This window comes from Pelodiscus sinensis, chromosome 3 (assembly GCF_049634645.1).
Source record: "Pelodiscus sinensis isolate JC-2024 chromosome 3, ASM4963464v1, whole genome shotgun sequence".
Taxonomy (NCBI): Eukaryota; Metazoa; Chordata; order Testudines; family Trionychidae; genus Pelodiscus; species Pelodiscus sinensis.
The window spans coordinates 102,718,572-102,738,117 of record NC_134713.1 but is presented as its reverse complement, the minus strand read 5'-3'; the positions used below and the strand labels follow the sequence as shown (position 1 = coordinate 102,738,117).

Below are 19,546 nucleotides of genomic sequence, written 5' to 3'. Positions count from 1 at the left end.
TAAAATTTTCTAGTTTAATGCATATTCTTAAATGAATGAAGAACAAATGGCTGGCATTGTAAAGTTTCCCATCAAAAGTAGCAATTTCAAAGCAGATGAATTCTTATTTCTTTTCTTTTGTTGATTACTGGATCATTTGCAAATAGGACCTTTCTCCTCATAGCTTGTTTCTTAATAAATATATATAATGTCAACCAACCTTGCTTGGAAACTGTAGCAGATTGTAAAAAGTATGTTTTTAAAAGACTCAGATTTCCTAGGAACTGATTAATATGTCTTTATAACAGCACACTTAAAACCAGAAAGTGATGAAATGCCACCAGCTACAAAATATATGTTTTTGATTGAATAACACAAGGATGTCTTTGAACTGAAGGACTGAATTCCAATGAAACTGGAAAATTAATTTGCAATTCCAATGTTCAATAGGGTAGTCACATATTATTTGTAGTATATACAGCACACTTTTTTAAAAAAGCAAACCTCTAATTGCTTGGTTCTTTAAATTTAAATCCGTCATACAGCAGAGAAAGATTACATACTGTCTGTGTCACCAAAGCAGCAAAACTGCAGAAGAATATGAAAAGATTTATTTTTTATTTCCCCGATGTTATTTTCATAAATGTACCTTGAAGCCTGAAATGCTTTCCCATGGGAATAGTTTTTAAAATGTGGTTTATTTCGGAGCTGAGGAATATTAAAGCAGTCTTGTGTTCAAAATTAATTTTATTCCAAATGAAACTTATAGCATATAACCAGACTAGAAGGGAGAAGTGTGATCATTCTGTACCACAAAACTCAAGAGAATGCCATACTTTTTCTTAATGTTACTGCAATATATTCCTTTTATTTATTATTGTCTCCGAGGAAGAATGTTACAATGTAGTGTTTTAAGGAGCTTTTACTTGGCAGCAGAGGAGAGGACACAGCTTGCATACAAACACAGGCAGAAAAACAATTTTATACATAACCTTTCACATAACAAAAAAGCCACCAAATTGACTACTGAGACCTTTTCAATTCAGGGAATTTTTAAGAGGAGTTCTTGCTTTGATATGATGTGGCCTGGTAAAAACAAAATACCTTGCAGAGAACACAGCATAAAGTTATTTCCATTATTACACATGAAGACGGATCTGAGGTAGAAAGGCGGTCATGGCTTTTCCTCATCTGTAAAACTATTTTCCTTCTCAAAATAACTCTACTACAAATATATTTTTTCTAAGATCAAGGAATCATAATAGCAGATCTCTCCCCTTCCCGTCTTGACAATTCCCCCAACCTCCCCCCATCTAAAAATAATAATACTTATCATTCATATAGCATTATTAATTTTCAAAGCATTTTACAGACATTAATTAATTAAGCCTCACAACACCTCAGAGAGGTAAGTATGCATTATCATCCCATTTTACTGAGGAAATGGAGGCAGGTTGATTAAATTCTGTGCATACAGCTTCAGATGGAATCCACATCAGTAATGGGATTAGAATCTGTGCTCAGGCCATGCCTTAAGCATTCATTCATGAGTGAAAATTATGAATGTAGGGCATTCTGGTAGGAACTACCTCAGTGAAAATAGTCCTGAGGTTTACCTGCATGCCATCCAGAATGAATACTTCAGAATCACCAATTTGTAGAATGTATAGGTTCTTCAAGACCAGAGATTTTTCTTCCACATTATGTTAGTATATGATTTTGTTTCCTCAAATGATATCTGAAAATGGATTATTGCATGAAATTTACCAATCAAATGTGTGTTTTGAAATTAAAGCAAATGTCCATGCAACATCATAAACTCAACAGTGAAGGCAGAGAAACCCATCACTGGATTGCTAATTTGAATATTTTTACCATAAATCAATGACACAACCTTTCCAAAATTATTCCTGCCTTAAGTACATAACTAAATGAACAACACATGAGCATTTCAAAAATAAAGAGGAAGACTGAATGAAACCATCCAGGTGCCCTGAACTGGTTTAAAGAAAATGCTATAGCCCGGATATTATTGGAAAGGGCTTCTCAATTAATTAAAGATTTCCAAAACAAATATAGAAAATGTCTGTATGTGCAGATGTTATGTATAAAGATGCTGCTAAGTGGTCTTTGCAAATTGGAGAATGAAGCCTTAAAAAAAAAGTTTGGCACAAGAAGTTTTGTCTCTGGGAGAAAATAAGGTTGCATTTCCTTAGAGAGATTTTACTAAAACAACTTAAAATATTGTTAAATCTTCATGTAGCTCTCTCATGATTTCTAAGTTGAAATAAACTTAAAAATAAAACAAAAAATATTGACAACATAAAACTTGTTAGAAATGCCAGTGTGGTGCATGGCATTTATTACTGAAGTTTTAAAACTGGGTCTGCAATTGTTAAATGGAGCTTACTCTTCACACATGAGCAATAAGATATTTTCTGTTAAATAATAATTGTGCAAGTTATATGAACTTGTTATATTGCCCATCTTGAAGACAACTCAAGGGTCTTCAGAAATCCATCTGGTTAGACGGTTGACACAAGTATAAATAACCTGTACAGAACCACAAATACAACAGAAAATAAATGTTTTACAATGCAAAGAACCGAAAGGAATGTATAAATGTAACATTTTGCTCCAAACCCTATGCAGTACTCTTTACTGTTATTAAAAAGAACATATATAAAGCCCCCGCCCCCTTTCCCAATGTTATATATTTGTACAAATCAAATGACAAATGCATAATCATTCCCAAATACTCCACTATCCATTAATTTACAGTTGCATAGAAAGGGAAGAACAAAAGAACATTGTATCATAAAAACACAACTTCCTCATCTTTGGGTATTCAGTGTTTTACTATTTCAAGTAGAACACACAATCAGAGCTGAACAGTATATTTGAAGGTCCCATGCAGTTTTCTAAGTAGAACTTGTGACTGCTGTTTGTAGAAAAGGGCCATACTGCAGGTCAGGAAACGTTCATTGCCTTCCAAATGAATACTTCACATTGCCTGTAGTGAAACAATGTTAATACATAATGTGAGTACTCCCTCTATAGCATGGGTTCCCAAACTGGGGGGCATGCCCCACTGGGGGGCCGTGAAGAAATTCCAGGGAGGGTGCGAGGTGACCCAGCCACACCTCCCCCGGCCAATCCCACCCCAAGTTTTGCTGCTATTTTTGGGGGTAGGGGTGGTGTGAGGGTTTCTCAAAAATCAAAAAGGGGGGCGTGATGCTGAAAAGTTTGGGAACCACTGCTCTATAGGGTGCCCCAAACACCCATGACAGTGCCAATAGGAAATGTTGAAATAATTTAAAATAAATGGGGTATTCCAGGTTTTAGGCTACAGGTGCTGGATTCAACAAATCATTAAAGCCCCTGATTAACTATAAGCAAGTGCTAAAAATAAGCCTTTGAAAAGTGCTTTGTGCTACATTCTTTAACAATTTTAGCAATTTAACATTAAAGTTCTTGTTGAATCTGGGCCAAAGGCAGTTGCTGGGTGACAGAAAACTTGTGAGCCTTCTGTGTATTACATTCATAAATGATAGTGCTTAGTATTTACACAGGGAAGTACCTTGCCGAAGCCTAATAGTAAATCAAGTAGGAGAGCTGGAATTAATACGCAATTTATAGCTTCATGCTCAGTCCCTAATCCTGTTGCTTGCTCTTTCCTGCACTGAGGGAATAACACCCCTTCTCCAATAGGTGCAGAAATAGGGGAATGACAGCTTTGGCAGCCTGGCCATCTGCTTTCCATAGTGTATCTCTACAACAGCTGAAGATATGGAACGTTCATCAGAGGACTCATGGGGCACATTTAAAGTCCTCCAAAAGCTGATTTCAATGGTTCTTCTCTGGAAATCAATGTTAAGTTAAACTAGGGAAAACAATTAAAGGGGCTGCAACCCAAAGTTAATTAGTAATTGATAGCAAGCCACAATTTAACTTAGACTCTTCAGAAATGATGATAAATTGAGAAATGCAATCCCATTCTTCTAGATAATTTTTAAAGGCAATTTTAACAGAAAGGTCAAGTTAACTGTCCTCCGTCAAAGTGTACGTGCAGAGTCCACTCTGTTTCCGTTATTAAGTAACTTAAAACAAAGCAAAAGTTATTGTAGAAAGTTTCAGAAAGAAATTTAAAAAAACCTCAGAAAAAAAGAGTCATTGTACTAGGGATGTAAGTGACTAGTCAACTACAGGTTGGACCTCACTGGTCTGGCACCCTTGGGACCTGACTGGTCCCGGATGAGGGGATTTGCTGTGCTGCCACCGGGCTAGGACTCCAGGCTGCCCCTGCTGCTCCCTCAGCTCCACAGGGCTTTCTCCAACCCCGCTACTGCGGAGGCCGGAGTGCCACAGCCAGAGCTACGCAGGGGCACAACTCTGCAGCTGCAGCTGGGGAAGAGGCATGAGGCCAGAGCTCCGTGGCCTGGGCCAGAGTTCCCTGGCTGCCACTGAGACTGGGACTGGGACTGGAGTTCCCCGGCTGCTGGAGCCAGAACGTGGCCTGAGTGCTGCAGCCGGGGGCGGGGCCAGAGCTCCCTGGCTGCCACTGGGTTTGAAACTCCCTGGCTGCTGGGACCTCCCCTGGGGCCAGAACTCCCCACCATGCCATCCATCCTCCACTTCCTCCCGTGCACACACACACTGAATCACTCTGTGGTCCAGGAACATCCATGGTCCATGTCAGATAAGCATATGTTTATTGGGTTGTCGAGTAATGACTCGACCAGTCACTTCATTCCCTTCTTCTATCAGAGAGAGGCAGCAACGGAGGGGGGGGAGGGCAAGCAGGAGCTGGTGCTGCAGGAATCTGGCTACATTCCAAAGGCAGAAGTGCAGCAGTCGGACCCTGCTTGAGTCCCTGCTCGTCCTGTGTTCTCCTCTGCTCTTCTGCCTTTGGAATGAATGGGTCTTACTATATTTAAAAGGCAGAGTCACAGCCGGGATAGCGAGCGCCCCACTTCGCCCTTATCGACTAATTGAGTAGTCGATGGAAGTTCCATCGACTACTCGATTAGTTGATTAATCAAACTAACATCTCTACTTTGTACTTTTGATGTCTAAGGTTGTATTGTTCCACAACTCCCAGTTCTTAGGCCAAGCCATTTCTCTGCACGCACACTTTGACGAAGGACAGTTAACTTGACCTTTCTGTTAAAATTGCCTTTAAAAATTATCTAGAAGAATGGGATTGCATTTCTCAATTTATCATCATTTCTGAAGAGGCTAAGTTAAATTGTGGCTTGCTATCAATTACAGGGCCAAGAAAATTAGACTATTTGTTATTTATAAACATATGAATTACTATTAATAGCATATGCTATTTTTGTTATTTATGTTTCTATAACTTATAACAGGTATTACTGAAATTTTATGAGCAAAGATTACATCCAATAAAAAAGTAGCCTTTGTTTTTTAATTACCTTTTTTGACTTACTGATAGCAAAAATCAGTAGCATTTAAAGCAAACTAGTTTGCTTTGTTTTTGTCAGCTAAATGTGTCTACCTGATAGCCAATCATTCATTACAAAGACAAAGGAACTCTTCTGCCCGTATTACATTAGCACTACTGGAAGACTGTACTACCATGCAACATATACCTTACCTGTGATCTGCTAGCAAGACTTGCTGTAAATAAATAAATAAAAAAGTTAAAATTCGAAAGTGCAGAACAGTGTGAGAATTAAATGTTATTGTATTAACTAAGATTGCAGCACCAGGAGAGGAAAATGTTATATTTGAACGTCATAAAAGGTAAAAGAACTGGCCGAATGGTGCTTTGAAGGCTACGGCATAATTTTCTTAGCATCAGAATTACTCTAATTTATAACATTATTGTAAAAACTGAGCATCTGAAGTGATTTGCTGACAGTCAACACTTTGTACCTTATGTTACTATTTAATATTTAAGATTGTTGCATTACAGTAGTTCCTGAGAAATACATGAGAGTAATTTTAGAACAATTTATAAATATTATAAATATCGTGTTGACTATATCAATCACTCATAGCTCATTATGAGTTCATAACAACAACAGCTGATAATCATCCCTTAGGAATCAAAAACTATATGGACTTGTACACTAACTTCCTTAGGATTATGCTCAATGACCAGGCCCCAGTAATGCTTTCCTTGTTCCACAATATTTTTTTTCTGATTGATTTACTTTCAACCCATTTTAACAGAAGAGGCCAGTGCTATAGCTAGCAAGATTTACAAAGTGTATTTACAAAGGTCAGTGAAAGAGATCCGACAACGTAGGAGAGAGAGTAAACGTCAGAAAGAACCATAAACACATAGGAGTTTGTGAAATATTCTTGGCAAATATGCAGTGAGCTATATTCCATATACAGCCCCAGGTATTTTTTTTAATTAAATTGAATATGTTTCAGGAAGTCTTGACAGCCAAATGAAATGGGAAAAGCCTTACTCAGTGGTGTTTTCACAAAAGAACTGTTTTTCAGCCTGTTAGTAAGGTTACAAATCACAGATTAATAATTCACTGTCATTAGAATATCTAGCTACCCCTTTGTGACAAATTGGAATGGAGTGTATACACCAACTTCCCCCTCTGCTATATGCTAATTAACTCCAGTCTTAAGACAGAGGCTGTGACTAAATTGCACCCTTTCCAGTCTCTATGTGTATTGCAGATGCATACAGGCCTGTGCTCCTGTGTAACATATCTGTGTACTAGTACAAAGCATGTTTTTTACCCCAGTGGGCATTTCAAAAAACTAGGATAGCCTACAGACTGCTCTGCTAAGCATGAGAACGGTCCATTAGTTTTAGCACTAGCTTTGGTCTGCCACAGTCTTCCTGGTGACCCTGGTGATTTAGCTTCTTTGTGCCTCAATTCCCCATTTGTAAAACTGGGACAATAGCACTTTCCTACCTCACGGATGTTTTGTGAAGATAAATGCTATGTCTATAGTAGAGTGCTTGTGGCAGTACAGTTGTATCTATGCTGATGGGTGAGGCAGCTGTGCACATGGAAACAGATACCTAAGGGACTTTAGCAAGGTTCCCTCTAAGCTATGCAGCAGCATGGCTCCACAGCTGCTTAATGAGCCCTGCCCACCAGGGGCTCAGGGCTCCGTGCATGGAGCTGCCTGAGGCTTGTTGCTCTGTTCTCAGCAGGAAGCTGCTGCTGTAGCTAAATGAGAAGTGCCCCTCCCCAGCCAGGAAGCAATGTGCATGGACCCCTGAACCCTAACTAAATAGGGCTCATTAAGCAGCTCAGGGCTGTGCTACTGCACAGCTTAGAGGGGACCTTGGGCTTTAACATTGGAAATGTTGGCCCTGTGGGATTGTAGGGACAGCAATTTAACAGGGGTTTTGAACATCTCACTATCTACAAGATGAGAGTCAGGCCCCTAAATTCTGTAGATCTGGGTGCCCCCATCTCTCTGTGAAGTTACAGAGAAATGGTGGCATTGGGCAACTCGTAGGAGAAGCACTGAACCTCATAGGAACAGTCATGCTGGCAGTTACTGCAGAAGATATTTAATACTCACATTGCTAAAAAGATGAGATTATTGAAGCATCGTGTACATTTAGTACACATAAGCGACGTAGCTTTAACACTGTTACAAGGCTCCCATTAATTATAGCAGTTTGTGGAATCTGCTTTAGTCTGGAAGAACTCAATTCTTATTTGCTGCAAAAATTCTTGTTTCCTCCAGTAGTGGTCAAGGTCTATACACCTTTATGAAACTTCTTTATGAAAGAAGTATGTTACCTGATAGTCTACTTGTCATAAAAAACCCTGTAAATTGAGCTCTAATAATATGAAACCTTATCTAGGAGAGAAAAGAAAAGAAAAAAATGCTGATAGAACACACAACAGAACATCCCCCCACACTCTGAAAAACAAATATCTTGGAAATCAGCATCTGCTTTCAGTGGCAGAGAGAGCCTCTTCATTTCTCAGAGGGCATTCTTATTTTTCATAATCAATTTTCCCCTTTACAACTAGTCTGGGGGAAAAAACAAAAACAAACACATTCTTGACAATAGAAAAGGTCAAAAGCATTTTCTCTGTTGAAGATAATGGGCCCTTATGGTCCCATAGACCAGTTAATATTATTAAACACACAAAGCTTTCCCTTTTGCTTCACTCATCTGAAGAAGTGGATTGCGCCCAGGAAAGCTCATGATATATATAGATAGAGAGAGAGAATTTGTTAGTCTCTAAGGTGCTACAGGACTACTTTTTTTTTTTCCTAATCCATGTTTGGAATTCTTAGAAACTGCTACAATAAAAAATAATTAGCATTTGTATGTTTCAACTGCAAATTAACTATGTCAATTGCTGGGCATCTTAAGAGAACAATTAAGGCTCATTAAAAGTGTGGGAAGAAAGATAAGAGGGGTTCTGGAAGACCACTTTTCTAATCTGTTCATTGTATCATTGTGCTCACTTGGCTGTACAAGAGCAAGATAATTATTCCCGTTTTCCTCTGGGCCTCCCCTCACTAGGATTGGCCAGGCGAGGACAGGAAGGCATCAGGCCATAATCAACTATGGTTGTAATGCATGAACAGGTCTACAGCAGACATCCCAGCAGAACAGCAAATAAGCTATTATGCTTCAGTCATTGCTGTCATTAGTGGCTGAGAGACAACGTGACTCATCTAATGTACATGCAGTACCCATACACTTTTATCATAACTCATCATCTAGCAGAAGTCATTCTGGAACACACATTGAATAATACACATTAGATGTTTTTCAGCAATAATTACATACCCTCTTCATTCTCAACATGGTAGGAGGAGATACTTTTTGTGTTTTCCATTCACTGCAGTGACAAGGAAACAGTACCAGAACTACCGATTGACTTCATATGAGTTTCTGGAACCTCTTAGAATCAGGCCCTTAACATGCAATATAGTGGGCTGTGGCTAGTAACTTAACACTGACTCAGGACCTCAAGGGACTGTTGAAACAAACCGTGTTTTGCGAGATACTAATTTGCTTTCTCAAAATTTGTAAAATGCATTCTCTCTGATGCAATACTTGAAAGACATGAAAAGTGTGTAGAAAAGATAAAGGGAGTGTTTTAATAGGGTTCAGGAGAGCTTGCAAAACAGACTATAATAGTGAATGGATAACTGATTTCTTTGCTAGGGATAAAAGATTAAAAACAACTATTTTTTTAAAAAGACCTTTTTACAAAGCCATTACCGAACAACAGAGCTTTCAAGCATTTATGGATTTTTTGATCTTGCTTAGCTAATACTGAAAACAAATTTAGATATTATAAATACCAGCTCCCTGCAACATCCGTCTGCCAGGAACAACAATAATGTATACAAAATTCTGGCAGAACTAAAGGGTTTCTCTCTTTGAACAGAGAATGCATTGACACTCACCAGGAAGAGAGGTCAGCAGATACATACAATACCTGCTATAAAGAACTCTCAGACGTCTGACATGCCTTTAGAGGTAGAATCTTTTCTAGGGAGCCTTCACAACACTGCAAGAGAGACCATGATTCTACCCCCCTCCTCTCCACCCCAAAGCCTTCCAACTTCTCCCCATGGCTGGCCCACTCTTCATGCCTTTCCTGAATGTCAACAAAGTGTCCTTTCTGTGGGGCATGGCAGAAGGCATTTGAGGAAAGTAACTGAGCTTCACCCCTTCGATACATAAGAGGGTGCTCTCGCTTCATGAATTTAAGTGGATCAATCTGGTCAGGCTCAGGAGGAAGTGTGTGTGCTCAGTCCTGATGTGTGTCTCAGTATTCTATATGGTTATATTTGATCTATTTGAAGATATTTTAATTGAGCTGGTTATATGTTACTTGCCAGTTAACAAGGTTCCCTCTAAGCTGTGCAGCAGCATGGCCTCGCAGCAGATTCATGAGCCCCAGCCAGGGGGTTGGGGCTGCTACTCACAGAGCTGCCTGACGGAGGGAGAGGCAATTCTCCCTCAGCTACAGTGGCAGCTCCCTGATGAGGACAGAGCAGCAAGTTTCTCCCAGCTCATCGGGAGGGGATGTGTCCCTACCAGCTGGGAGAAACTTGCTACTCTGTCCTCAGCAGGGAGCTGCCGCTGTAACTTGGCCAGGCAGCTCCGTGCGCGGCAGACCCGAGCTCTTAGGTAGGGCTCATTAAGCAGCTGCAGGGCTGTGCTACCGTGCAGCTTAAAGGGAACCTTGGTGGTGAATGAAAGCAGGCAGGTGCTATATTATTAACATGCTCATTTCATGTCAGAACGTAAAAGGTAATGCTGGTGCTCCCCCGACCAGGAGGAGCCATTGCCTAGAAAATTGCACAGAAGGTCAATGGTGCAAGTGAAGGACCCAATCCTGCAGCTCCTACTTTTCCCCAACCATCACTAAATTCAAGAGAGATCACAGGGACTCAGGATTCTAGGGGCTAAATTCACTGCTGGTGTAAGTGGGCATAACACTGTTTACATTAGCACAGAATCTGGCCTGGTATCTCCATTTCTTCTTCTAGACAGAAAGGAAGATTCTGTCTAAAGCAATCTGCTTTTCATTAAGTAGGCCATATTCAAGTGATTTTTTTTTCTTTTTTAAACACAGGATGATTCTGATTTCATTTGGCTTCATTTTATCACTCGCTATGTATGCTGAAGTTTTAAAAGAACAGGATTACACAGCCATCACATCTTGGCAAACATTTTTATCAGAGTAAAGCTTCATTTTTCTTAGTCAATATTCTGTGTAGGACTTATTTGAAAATAAGCTTCGTATCTATACTGCTTTGTGTTATCTTTTCAGAGAATGACAAGGAAAAAGAATCAAGAGGTTTGGGGAGAAAAGAAAGATTATGCTTAACACTTACAGCAGCAAGTAGGAAATGTGCTGTTGATTTGTTCCATGACATCTGTTAGATCTGTGTTGGTATCATGAGGTGGAACTAACAAGTCATCTGCACATGAGACAACAAGATAAGCAATGCATTTTATAATGAAAAAAAAAACAAAAGGGACGCAACAGATTCTGAAAGTCATTCCCGTCTAACAAACTGACTACATGCTCTTACATTTAAATGGAAACCCCCTAACTGAAGCATTTGTAATGGCTGATCTCATTTTTCTATTATTAAAGCTCTTAACTACTATGCCTGAGATTTAACCAAAGGGAATTGTCCACATGAAGCAGAACGTAAGAATTTACTGTTAAAATAAATTATCCTCTCATCTTGTTAAGCCTATTGGGACAGCCACACATTTGATATTCTCCTCTATTTTCAAACAATTTATCATGTAATTTCCAAAGCAAACAAATCAGAGATTTTTCAAAAAGATTATCAGGAAGATAAGCATTTTGTTCAATATGCCTCAGCTAACCCATCAATGCAACTGTTTTTCAGGCCATTTCTTTCTTAAAGGGCTTTTTAAATTTAGCAAATGAACTGATTAAGGAAATATGGTTGCTTCGCTTTTGACAGTGTTATTAAAAAGCACCTTATATAAATCTATCAATTCATGAAACCAGCATGACAAAAGTTTCACATCACATTTAAATTTTGTATGCCAATAATGAAAGAAAATGCCATAGTATGAAAAACAAAACAAAATAAAAAAAACAAATATATTTGTTATACTGTTTCCATAGCATGGGAAGCAGATTGTAGTTCAATGATCTGCACAACAGGAGTACTAGTTGCTCCCCACTTCTTAGCAAAGATTTAATCACTGAGGCCTGGGCTCAGGATTTTAACCCTGCTAAGGGTTTTAAGCAGATGCTTAAGTACAACTGAAGTCAATGAAAAATTTGAAATAAGTGTTGCTCTGATAAGGATGGATTTAAGTATGTGCTTCAGTGCTGTCCTGAACTAGATGCAGTCTCCGGTAGTAGTATAGCTCCATTACATTTATAAAACACTATCTATGTAAGATAATTGTAATGAAAATGTACATCAACTGTTAAAATAAATGAATAAAGTACATTCATTGAACCAAGTCTGATGCATTTGTCCTGGTTTTTTTTCTGTGTTTATCTGTAAAGCTTTTCCCAGCCACTTGTACAAATTACTGAGTTTTTAATTGAATAAGATTTACAATACTCATTTAGGGTAAGATCCACCCACGTGAAAAGGGCATGAACAACTTAAATCCCACTGAAGTCCTAACAAGTACAAGTCTTTTTTCATCAGAATGTCACTGTAAGAAAAGGTTCATTATACCCAGAATAGCATTTAGAAGCCCAAAATGATACTTCCTATTTTCTGTTTTTAAAGAAAAAGTGCTTTGCATCACACATGCTGTGAGAAGCTTACCACTGCTGTAATGTTCCTAAAGTCTAGTGGAATTTAATTTTTCCCTCGGTGCATTAAAAGATTGTGCGAGTAATTCCCCTTCTCAGAAGTGAGAGAAGACCAACTAATATAGACTATCATCCATTACTGATTAAAAAACCAAGCTCTCTTTCCCCAAATCACAACACTATATTATTCTTCACATGGTGGCCAGTTCTAAAAACGCTATCCATGGTAGTGTGTTTTGCACAAAGCAGCACTGGCTGGTATTGCTACTGAAGGCGTACATCAGTAAAGCTGGTTGCAATCATTTGGGCTGTGTCTAGACTACATCCTTCTTTCGACAGACGGATGTAAATTAGACACTTCGAAATTGCAAATGAAGCAGGGATTTAAATATCCCACGCTTCATTTGCATAATCGTGTAATGGCGCTTTTTTGAAAAAGCACCATTTTGAAAGTAAAATCGTGATCTAGATGCGGTTTGAAAATAAAACTGAGGTCTAGACGCGGTTCTTTCGAAAACGGCAGGCTTTTTCGAAAGATCCTGTACGCCTCAATTTTTGAAGCGTACAGGATCTTTTGAAAAAGCCTGCTGTTTTCAAAAGAACTGCGTCTCGACCGCGGTTTTACTTTCGAAATGGCGCTTTTTCGAAAGAGTGCCATTACGCAATTATGCAAATGAAGCACGGGATATTTAAATTCCCGCTTCATTTGCAATTTCGAAGTGTCTACTTTACATCCCTCTGTTGAAAGAGGGATGTAAGTCTAGACACAGCTTTGTACACAAACGTGGCACAATATCTGACCAAAGTACTAACCTGGCTGATAAAACTGTGAGCTGGCATCCTGATCAAGTGAGTAGCTGTGAGCAGAATACTGGGGTGACGAACAGGGAGAGACTCCATTAACTCTGGAATCTGATTCAGGCTAAAAAAAGTTTAAGAAATATAATTCCATTATTATAATAATCCAGAAATATATGTAAATTATATGTACTGAGTCGCAAATGTTTGCTCATGTTGCTCCCTTTTTAATCACAGACATCCCTTTTTTCTTCCTTTTTTCCTTCTCATGTTATTTCTTGTTTCCTTTTAATTCTCTGCCACTCATTTCTATTCCCATGTGGTCTGATCTCAGGAAGATAACAAGTTATAAAAAAGATTTGACCTTTCAATATTGTCACTGTCAGACTCCAATTAGGTCCCACATTTTAAGGCAGTATTTGTGCATAGTGTACCAATCTCCGTCACACAAAACAGTTCACTCTTCTTGCCAAAACCAATTGATCAGGGCAGAAAGGGAGAATATGAAATGATAATACAAAGGTGTTTTGGGTGTTCCATTAGTCTGTCTTAAAAACCTTATGAGAGTTTAACTCCAAACAGTGTTATACAACTTTATAAAATTCTCCCTTTCTCAAGCAAATATTAGCTTTCAGTAAGAGTTCTGTCCAAATGAAGATTCAAACCTCAGATGCTTTTGTTGTAGCTTATTATAAAATGCATGGAGTATGAAGTTTTAAAATGTGTGTGTGTGTGTGTGTGTGTGTGTGTGTGTGTGTGTGTGTGTGCGCGCGCGCATAAATATGAATATAGCTGAACCACTTGGTGATAGTGGCCATAAAATAATTAAACGTAATATCATGGGGTGGGGAAGAGGAGATTCCAGAGAAACTCAAAACAGTACCATTTAACATTAAAAAGGGGGAACTATTCAAAGATTAGAAGCTAAATGGAATTAACAGGAACAGTCACAAGACTGAAATGCCTGCAAGCTGCACAAAACTTTTTAAAATCATCATAAGGCTCAAAGTAAATGTATACTCCAAATTAAAAACAGAACAGTAAAAGAATTTTAAAAAAGCCACCATGGATAAACAGCAAAGTAAAAGAGGCAGTGAGAAGCAAAATGACTCCCTTTAAAAATTGGAAGTCACATCCTAGTGAGGAAAATAGAAAGCAGTGTAAATCTCTGGCAAAATGTAAAAGTATAATTAGAGAGGCCAAAAAAGAATTTGAAGATCAACTAGAAAAAGACACAAAAACTCCAAGCAAAAACATTTTCAAGTACTTCAGAAGCAGAGAGCCTGTGAAGCAATCTGAACTACCAAGGTGCTAAAGGAGCACTAAAAGATGAGGCCATTTGGAGAAGTTAAATGAATTCTTTGCATCGGTCTTCACTACAGAGTTTGGAGGGAGGTATTTCCCATACCTGATCCATTCTCTGAATAAGCATCCCAGACTGAGGTGTCAATATAGGTGATCTTGGAACAAATCCATACATTAAACAATAGTAAATCACCAACACCACATGGTATTCACCCAAGAGTTGGGAAGAAACTCAAAAATGAAATTGCACAATTATTAATGAGGAACTGTAACCTATCACTTAAAATAGGTCTCTATATACCAGATGACTGGAGAATAGCTAATACCACACCAATATTTAGAAAAGCTCCAGAGGCAATCCTGCCAATTACAGGCCAGAATGCCTAACCTTCAGTAAAAGAGAAATCAGTTGAAGCTATAGTAAAGAACAGAAATAACAAAGACAAACACAGTGGCTATGTCTAGACTGCAGCTCTTTTCCCAGATACCGGAGGTATCCCAGAAAAGCTATGCTGCATCAAAGGAACGCATCCACTTTTCTGAAATTTTTTTGGAAAAGGGGATGCGCTCTTTCGCCATTCCTGTAAACCTCATTTCACGAGGAAGAAGGGATGTGTTGAAAGAGGAGGCTTTTATGAAATTTGGCACCATGTAGACACACCAAATTCCAGAAAAGCCTCTTTCAAAAGAAAAGTGGAAAAAGATATGCATACTGCGGTTCGCAATTTGCGTAATTTTTTCTGACTTTTCTTTGTAGTGTAGACATAGACAGTATGTTGAGGAAGAGGCAACACAGCTTTTATAAAGGAAACCATGCCTCACTAATCTATTAGATCAACAAGGAGTCCTGGGTGTACCTTAGAAACTAACAGATTTATTAGGGCATAAGCTTTCATGTGTAAAACCCACTTCATCAGATGAACTGGAGCGGAGGTTACAGAGGCAGGGCTACATATATTGTGTTAATGAGGCTAATCAAATCAGGGTGGAAGTGGCTCTTTCACAACATTTGGTGTGGAGATGTGAATATCAAAATAGAGGAATTCTTTAAGGGAGTTAAAAACATGTGGACAGGGAGGATACAGTTGATAGAATGTACTTGTATTTTCAGAACACCATCCACAAGACCTCTCACTGAAAGCTCATAAGCGTAGTAAGTAGTGATTATATTTAGTTAGAGAATACAGGTTCAACATCTTTGATCCAGCAACAGCTGTGATCCCTGGCTGTTGCCAGACCAGAGAGCCTCAGCGGCTGGGAACAGAGGCTGGCTGAGAGCCCAGTGGCAGAGAGGCTGGTGGCCGGGAGCCTGGTCAGAGCTAGGGCAGTGGTTGGGGATCCAGCCAGGGCCAGAAGCAGAGCTGGGCTGGCATGGACTGGAACAGGAATGGGCCAAAGATGGGGGCGCTGGCAGCTGGGATCTAGGGCAGGAGTCAGGAGTGGAGCAGCTCAGGCTGCCCAGAGGCAGGGAGGTGGACTGGTAGCAGAGGCAGCAGTTGGGTTGATGGCTATAAGGGGAGCCTGAGTACAAGGGCTTGTGACCAGGAGGGTCCTGGTGGCCCCCAGGAGAGCCTGGAAGCCAGCAGCAGAAGGGCCAGCATTGAACTCCTCCAGTTTGGCAAACTCCCTGGTCCTGAAGGTGCTGAACCTGAGAGGTCCAACCTATATATATATATATATATATATATATATATATATATATACACACACACACACACACACACACACACATTTTATATATGCACACACACTAATGCATATCAAATGGAAAAACATCAAACTATTGGCTCAATGTAACAACTCAAAAACATCCAAAGGGCTTTTGTTCAAGCATTCATTAAAAAGTCACCGAGGAAGAGACTAGTCATGGAAAATTCTAGTCCCAGAGTTAAAATATTTTAAGGCGCTGTTGGCACAGGTTTGCAATCTTAGCTACAATTAGCACCACTGTTATCATGTATGTTACTGAATAAAAATTACTCATCTTCCATAGTTTTAAACTGTGTAATTTAATTAAACCTAAAAAAATATCCACAGAAATTATTTTAAAGAATAATGTTTTAGAACTAAAGTGCAAACAATTACTATGTAACATTATGACTTTTAAAAGTTAGACTGAAAAAGTATCTAGAATCACCAAGAATGATGTTTAATCAATTCAGGGAGTAAGAAAAGGATGAAAAAACCTAAATTCTGCACCAAAAAACTCTGCTCTCCTTTCCAGCCTTAAGTGGAACATTTAATTTCCTCAAACAATTTCTAGCTATAAGATACGAGGAAATTGTTCAACGTTATGAATTTGTTTCCCCCCTCCATATATAATATAAAAAAGAAAAAGAAAATTTTCTGTTGGGCACTTCAACAAAGCTGTTTTTCCCCCTCTCCAAACCTCATCTTGCTTTCATTATGGCAATGTCAACTCCAGCTTTGAATAAGAAGTATAAATCAAGGAACACAAGTCTATATTTAGGGGAGAAAGAAATATAAATGCTTTCAGGATTTCCAGGGTGTTTTATTATTAAGAAGCTCACAGCCATGGTGGCTGACTGCTGTGTAGCCACGTCGCTTGTCATTTAACTTCAAACTCAAATTCAATGAGAGAATCTAGGTAAAATGTAGCTTATTTCTACCTCTGGACCCCTTGCTCCATTCATCTGAAGAAGTGGGTTGTGCCCACGAAAGCTCATGAGACTATCTACATTTTTTGTAGTATAAGGTGCTATAGGAACATTTGTTGTTTTTTCAGTTATGCCTACACAGCGGTGTTATTCTGGAATAACTGATGTTAGTTCGAACTAACATAGTACACGTCTACAGTACAAGCCTTTATTTTGAAATAATGTCGATCTGGAGGACGTCTTACTCTGACTCATGGTAATCCTCATCTCACAAGGAGCAAGGGAAGTCAAAGGAAGAGTGTTCTTCCTTTGACTTCCTGCAGCGTAGACAGCACCAAAAGCCAAATTAAGCTATTTCAACTTAAGCTATGCAATTGATGTAGCTGAAGCTGCGTGGCTTAATTCGACTTTAGCCCTGCTGTGTAGATGTACCCTTACAGACTAACATGGATACCATTCTGAGACTAGGTAAAATGAGTTTGTTGGTTAATCCACACCCAATGAAGACCAGGGTAGTCAGAAAGCTATTACACACTACTTGGTACAGCCACTAATCTCAGCTTGGGAAAAGCCTAGAAAAACAGTGGCATAGAGATAAATGGTCAATCAAGAGGCATTGCTTCTTCTGGAACAAGTTAGGTCAGTGGCATGGCAGCTGCCTATGTGCTTAACAGGTAGACAGATTAGTGAGAGAGAGAAAATTTGAATTGTCAAAAGTTATCAGAACCATGGCTCGTTTTGGTCACCTCACCTCTGTAACTGTGAACCAAAATGTTCAGAGAAGGGTCAGGGAGAGGATTAGTATTATGTCTGGACTTCATACAAAGTAATATTATTGCAACCAACACTTTCGAATTTCAGATATAGATAAAGTGGATTAAGCGTGGCGAGAGGTTACAAAACCAAGATTAATTGGGATAGAAAGGAGATGTTGAGGGATTTAGATAATGAGGTAGTGATGAAAACAGATTATTTCCTCTTATTATGCCATTTCATAGTATGAGAAAAAGGAGCTTGCTTGGTAAATTCAACAGCAGCTAAATGTAGAACAAAAGGAGACACTTCTGTACTCATCTTAATCTGTAGTCAGACTGTGGACTCCATTGCCACAGGAGGTGAGAATCAAATATTGCAACTGGATTATAAAACAGACATATTCAAAGTGAGGCAGCTAGTTACATTATAAAAACTGGGATAAAAAAATACTTTCCTTTGCACTAGGGCTGCTTTGTGCTATATTCCTGGACAAAGAAAATCCAGAAAAACAAAGGTAGTATGAACGCATGTGCATTTTACTCCCCAATCCCAATTCATTTTGATGAAAAGACAAAGAAGGAGATACAGGCAGGCTCTTCTCCAAAGAATTCAAATTTTAAAGAGAAGTTTCTGCCTTTTAGTGGATGTTTCAAAACTTGAGTGTGAACAACCTTTCTAAATAGTACCTAGGTACAATAGCACCTAGTATGTCCCATACAACTTTTCATGCAAAAGGAAGTTGTCAGGGTTTAGAGGCTAAAAACAATAAGAAATTCTTTATTGTTCCCTTGTCAACTGCAGTTGCTTTTCTACCCACCTCAGAGTCTTCTGCTAGGTATATCTTTTTTCCACTATTCAGAAAAGGAGGGAAACTAAGTTCTCTGCTTTTAGCAAAAAAGGGGGAGCTCCTGCCCGGGAGTACCTGGGGCTCCCATGTACTGCTCCTCCTATTCCTGTGACCAGTGAAGTAACTGGCAAGTGCCCATTTACTTCAATAGTGCAGAATAAGAACCATCTGTTTAACGGATTAACCAAGTAGGAAAGAACAGCCACAGATGTTTAATGTCCCCAGTAATACAGTCTTGTTTTTGTGTGACATGGAACCTGTAGCTTCTAAAGGAGCTGAAGACGACAAAGACGCTTTTGTTTTTATTTCTGTTCTTTATGATTAACATGTCACCATCAAAACTGTCACATCTCGGTTCTCTTTTACCTCCATGTTTGGCATTATAATCAATCAAACAGATAAAACTTGACAATGTTGTGTGACAGCTACCAATCTTCTGGGCTTGCTAAAATAAAAATAGCATGCTTACCTCTTAATAGTGACCTGGAATAGGTGAATATAAATGTAAGTGCATGCATATTTCTGTCACATTTGTTCCCTAAAAGATTTCCTTCAGCACTCCCACATCAAGATCACACTGTTATGGCAGGACAGTTTTTAACTTTCATTAGCGTTCTCCCTACACATCTGTGCATAGAAGCATCTACTCTGCATTTATTGGAAGAAAAAGTACTAGTGCTTTTAGATTCGTTGACAGATCGTTAGCCCAAACAACGATCATGTGGTTACCCTGCTGAAACTAGGCAGCTGAATGAGAAAAGACGGTCTCACAGTTGACAGAAGACAGAAACAAACAGATGAGGAGAAATGCCAGTGATGGCAAAAAAATTACTGCAAATAGGACAGTCTATTTTCAGACGAATACTAGTGATTATTGTAAAGAAACATTGTGACAGTTAGCTAATCATCCTTCTCTTCAGTGATGAAAAAAGATCTCTTAAATCACATTTTTTAAAACAGATTTATTTGAGGAAATCAATAACATT

At 38.9% G+C, this 19,546-nt stretch overlaps 1 protein-coding gene across 12 annotated transcripts in view; it reads right to left on the bottom strand.

The window, feature by feature from the left end:
- Positions 1 to 815: 815 nt before the first annotated feature.
- UTRN (utrophin) overlaps positions 816 to 19,546 on the bottom strand; it is a 569,920-nt gene continuing 551,189 nt past the window's right edge. For all 12 annotated transcript variants that reach the window (XM_075924350.1, XM_075924351.1, XM_075924354.1 and 9 more), the window contains 4 exons: positions 13,050 to 13,158; positions 10,810 to 10,896; positions 5,597 to 5,619; positions 816 to 2,992 (listed from right to left, as the gene is read on the bottom strand). In XM_075924350.1, coding sequence (XP_075780465.1) covers positions 2,984 to 2,992; positions 5,597 to 5,619; positions 10,810 to 10,896; positions 13,050 to 13,158 — 228 coding nt within the window. In that variant the 3' untranslated portion in view covers positions 816 to 2,983. The remainder of the gene's footprint in view (positions 2,993 to 5,596; positions 5,620 to 10,809; positions 10,897 to 13,049; positions 13,159 to 19,546) is intronic.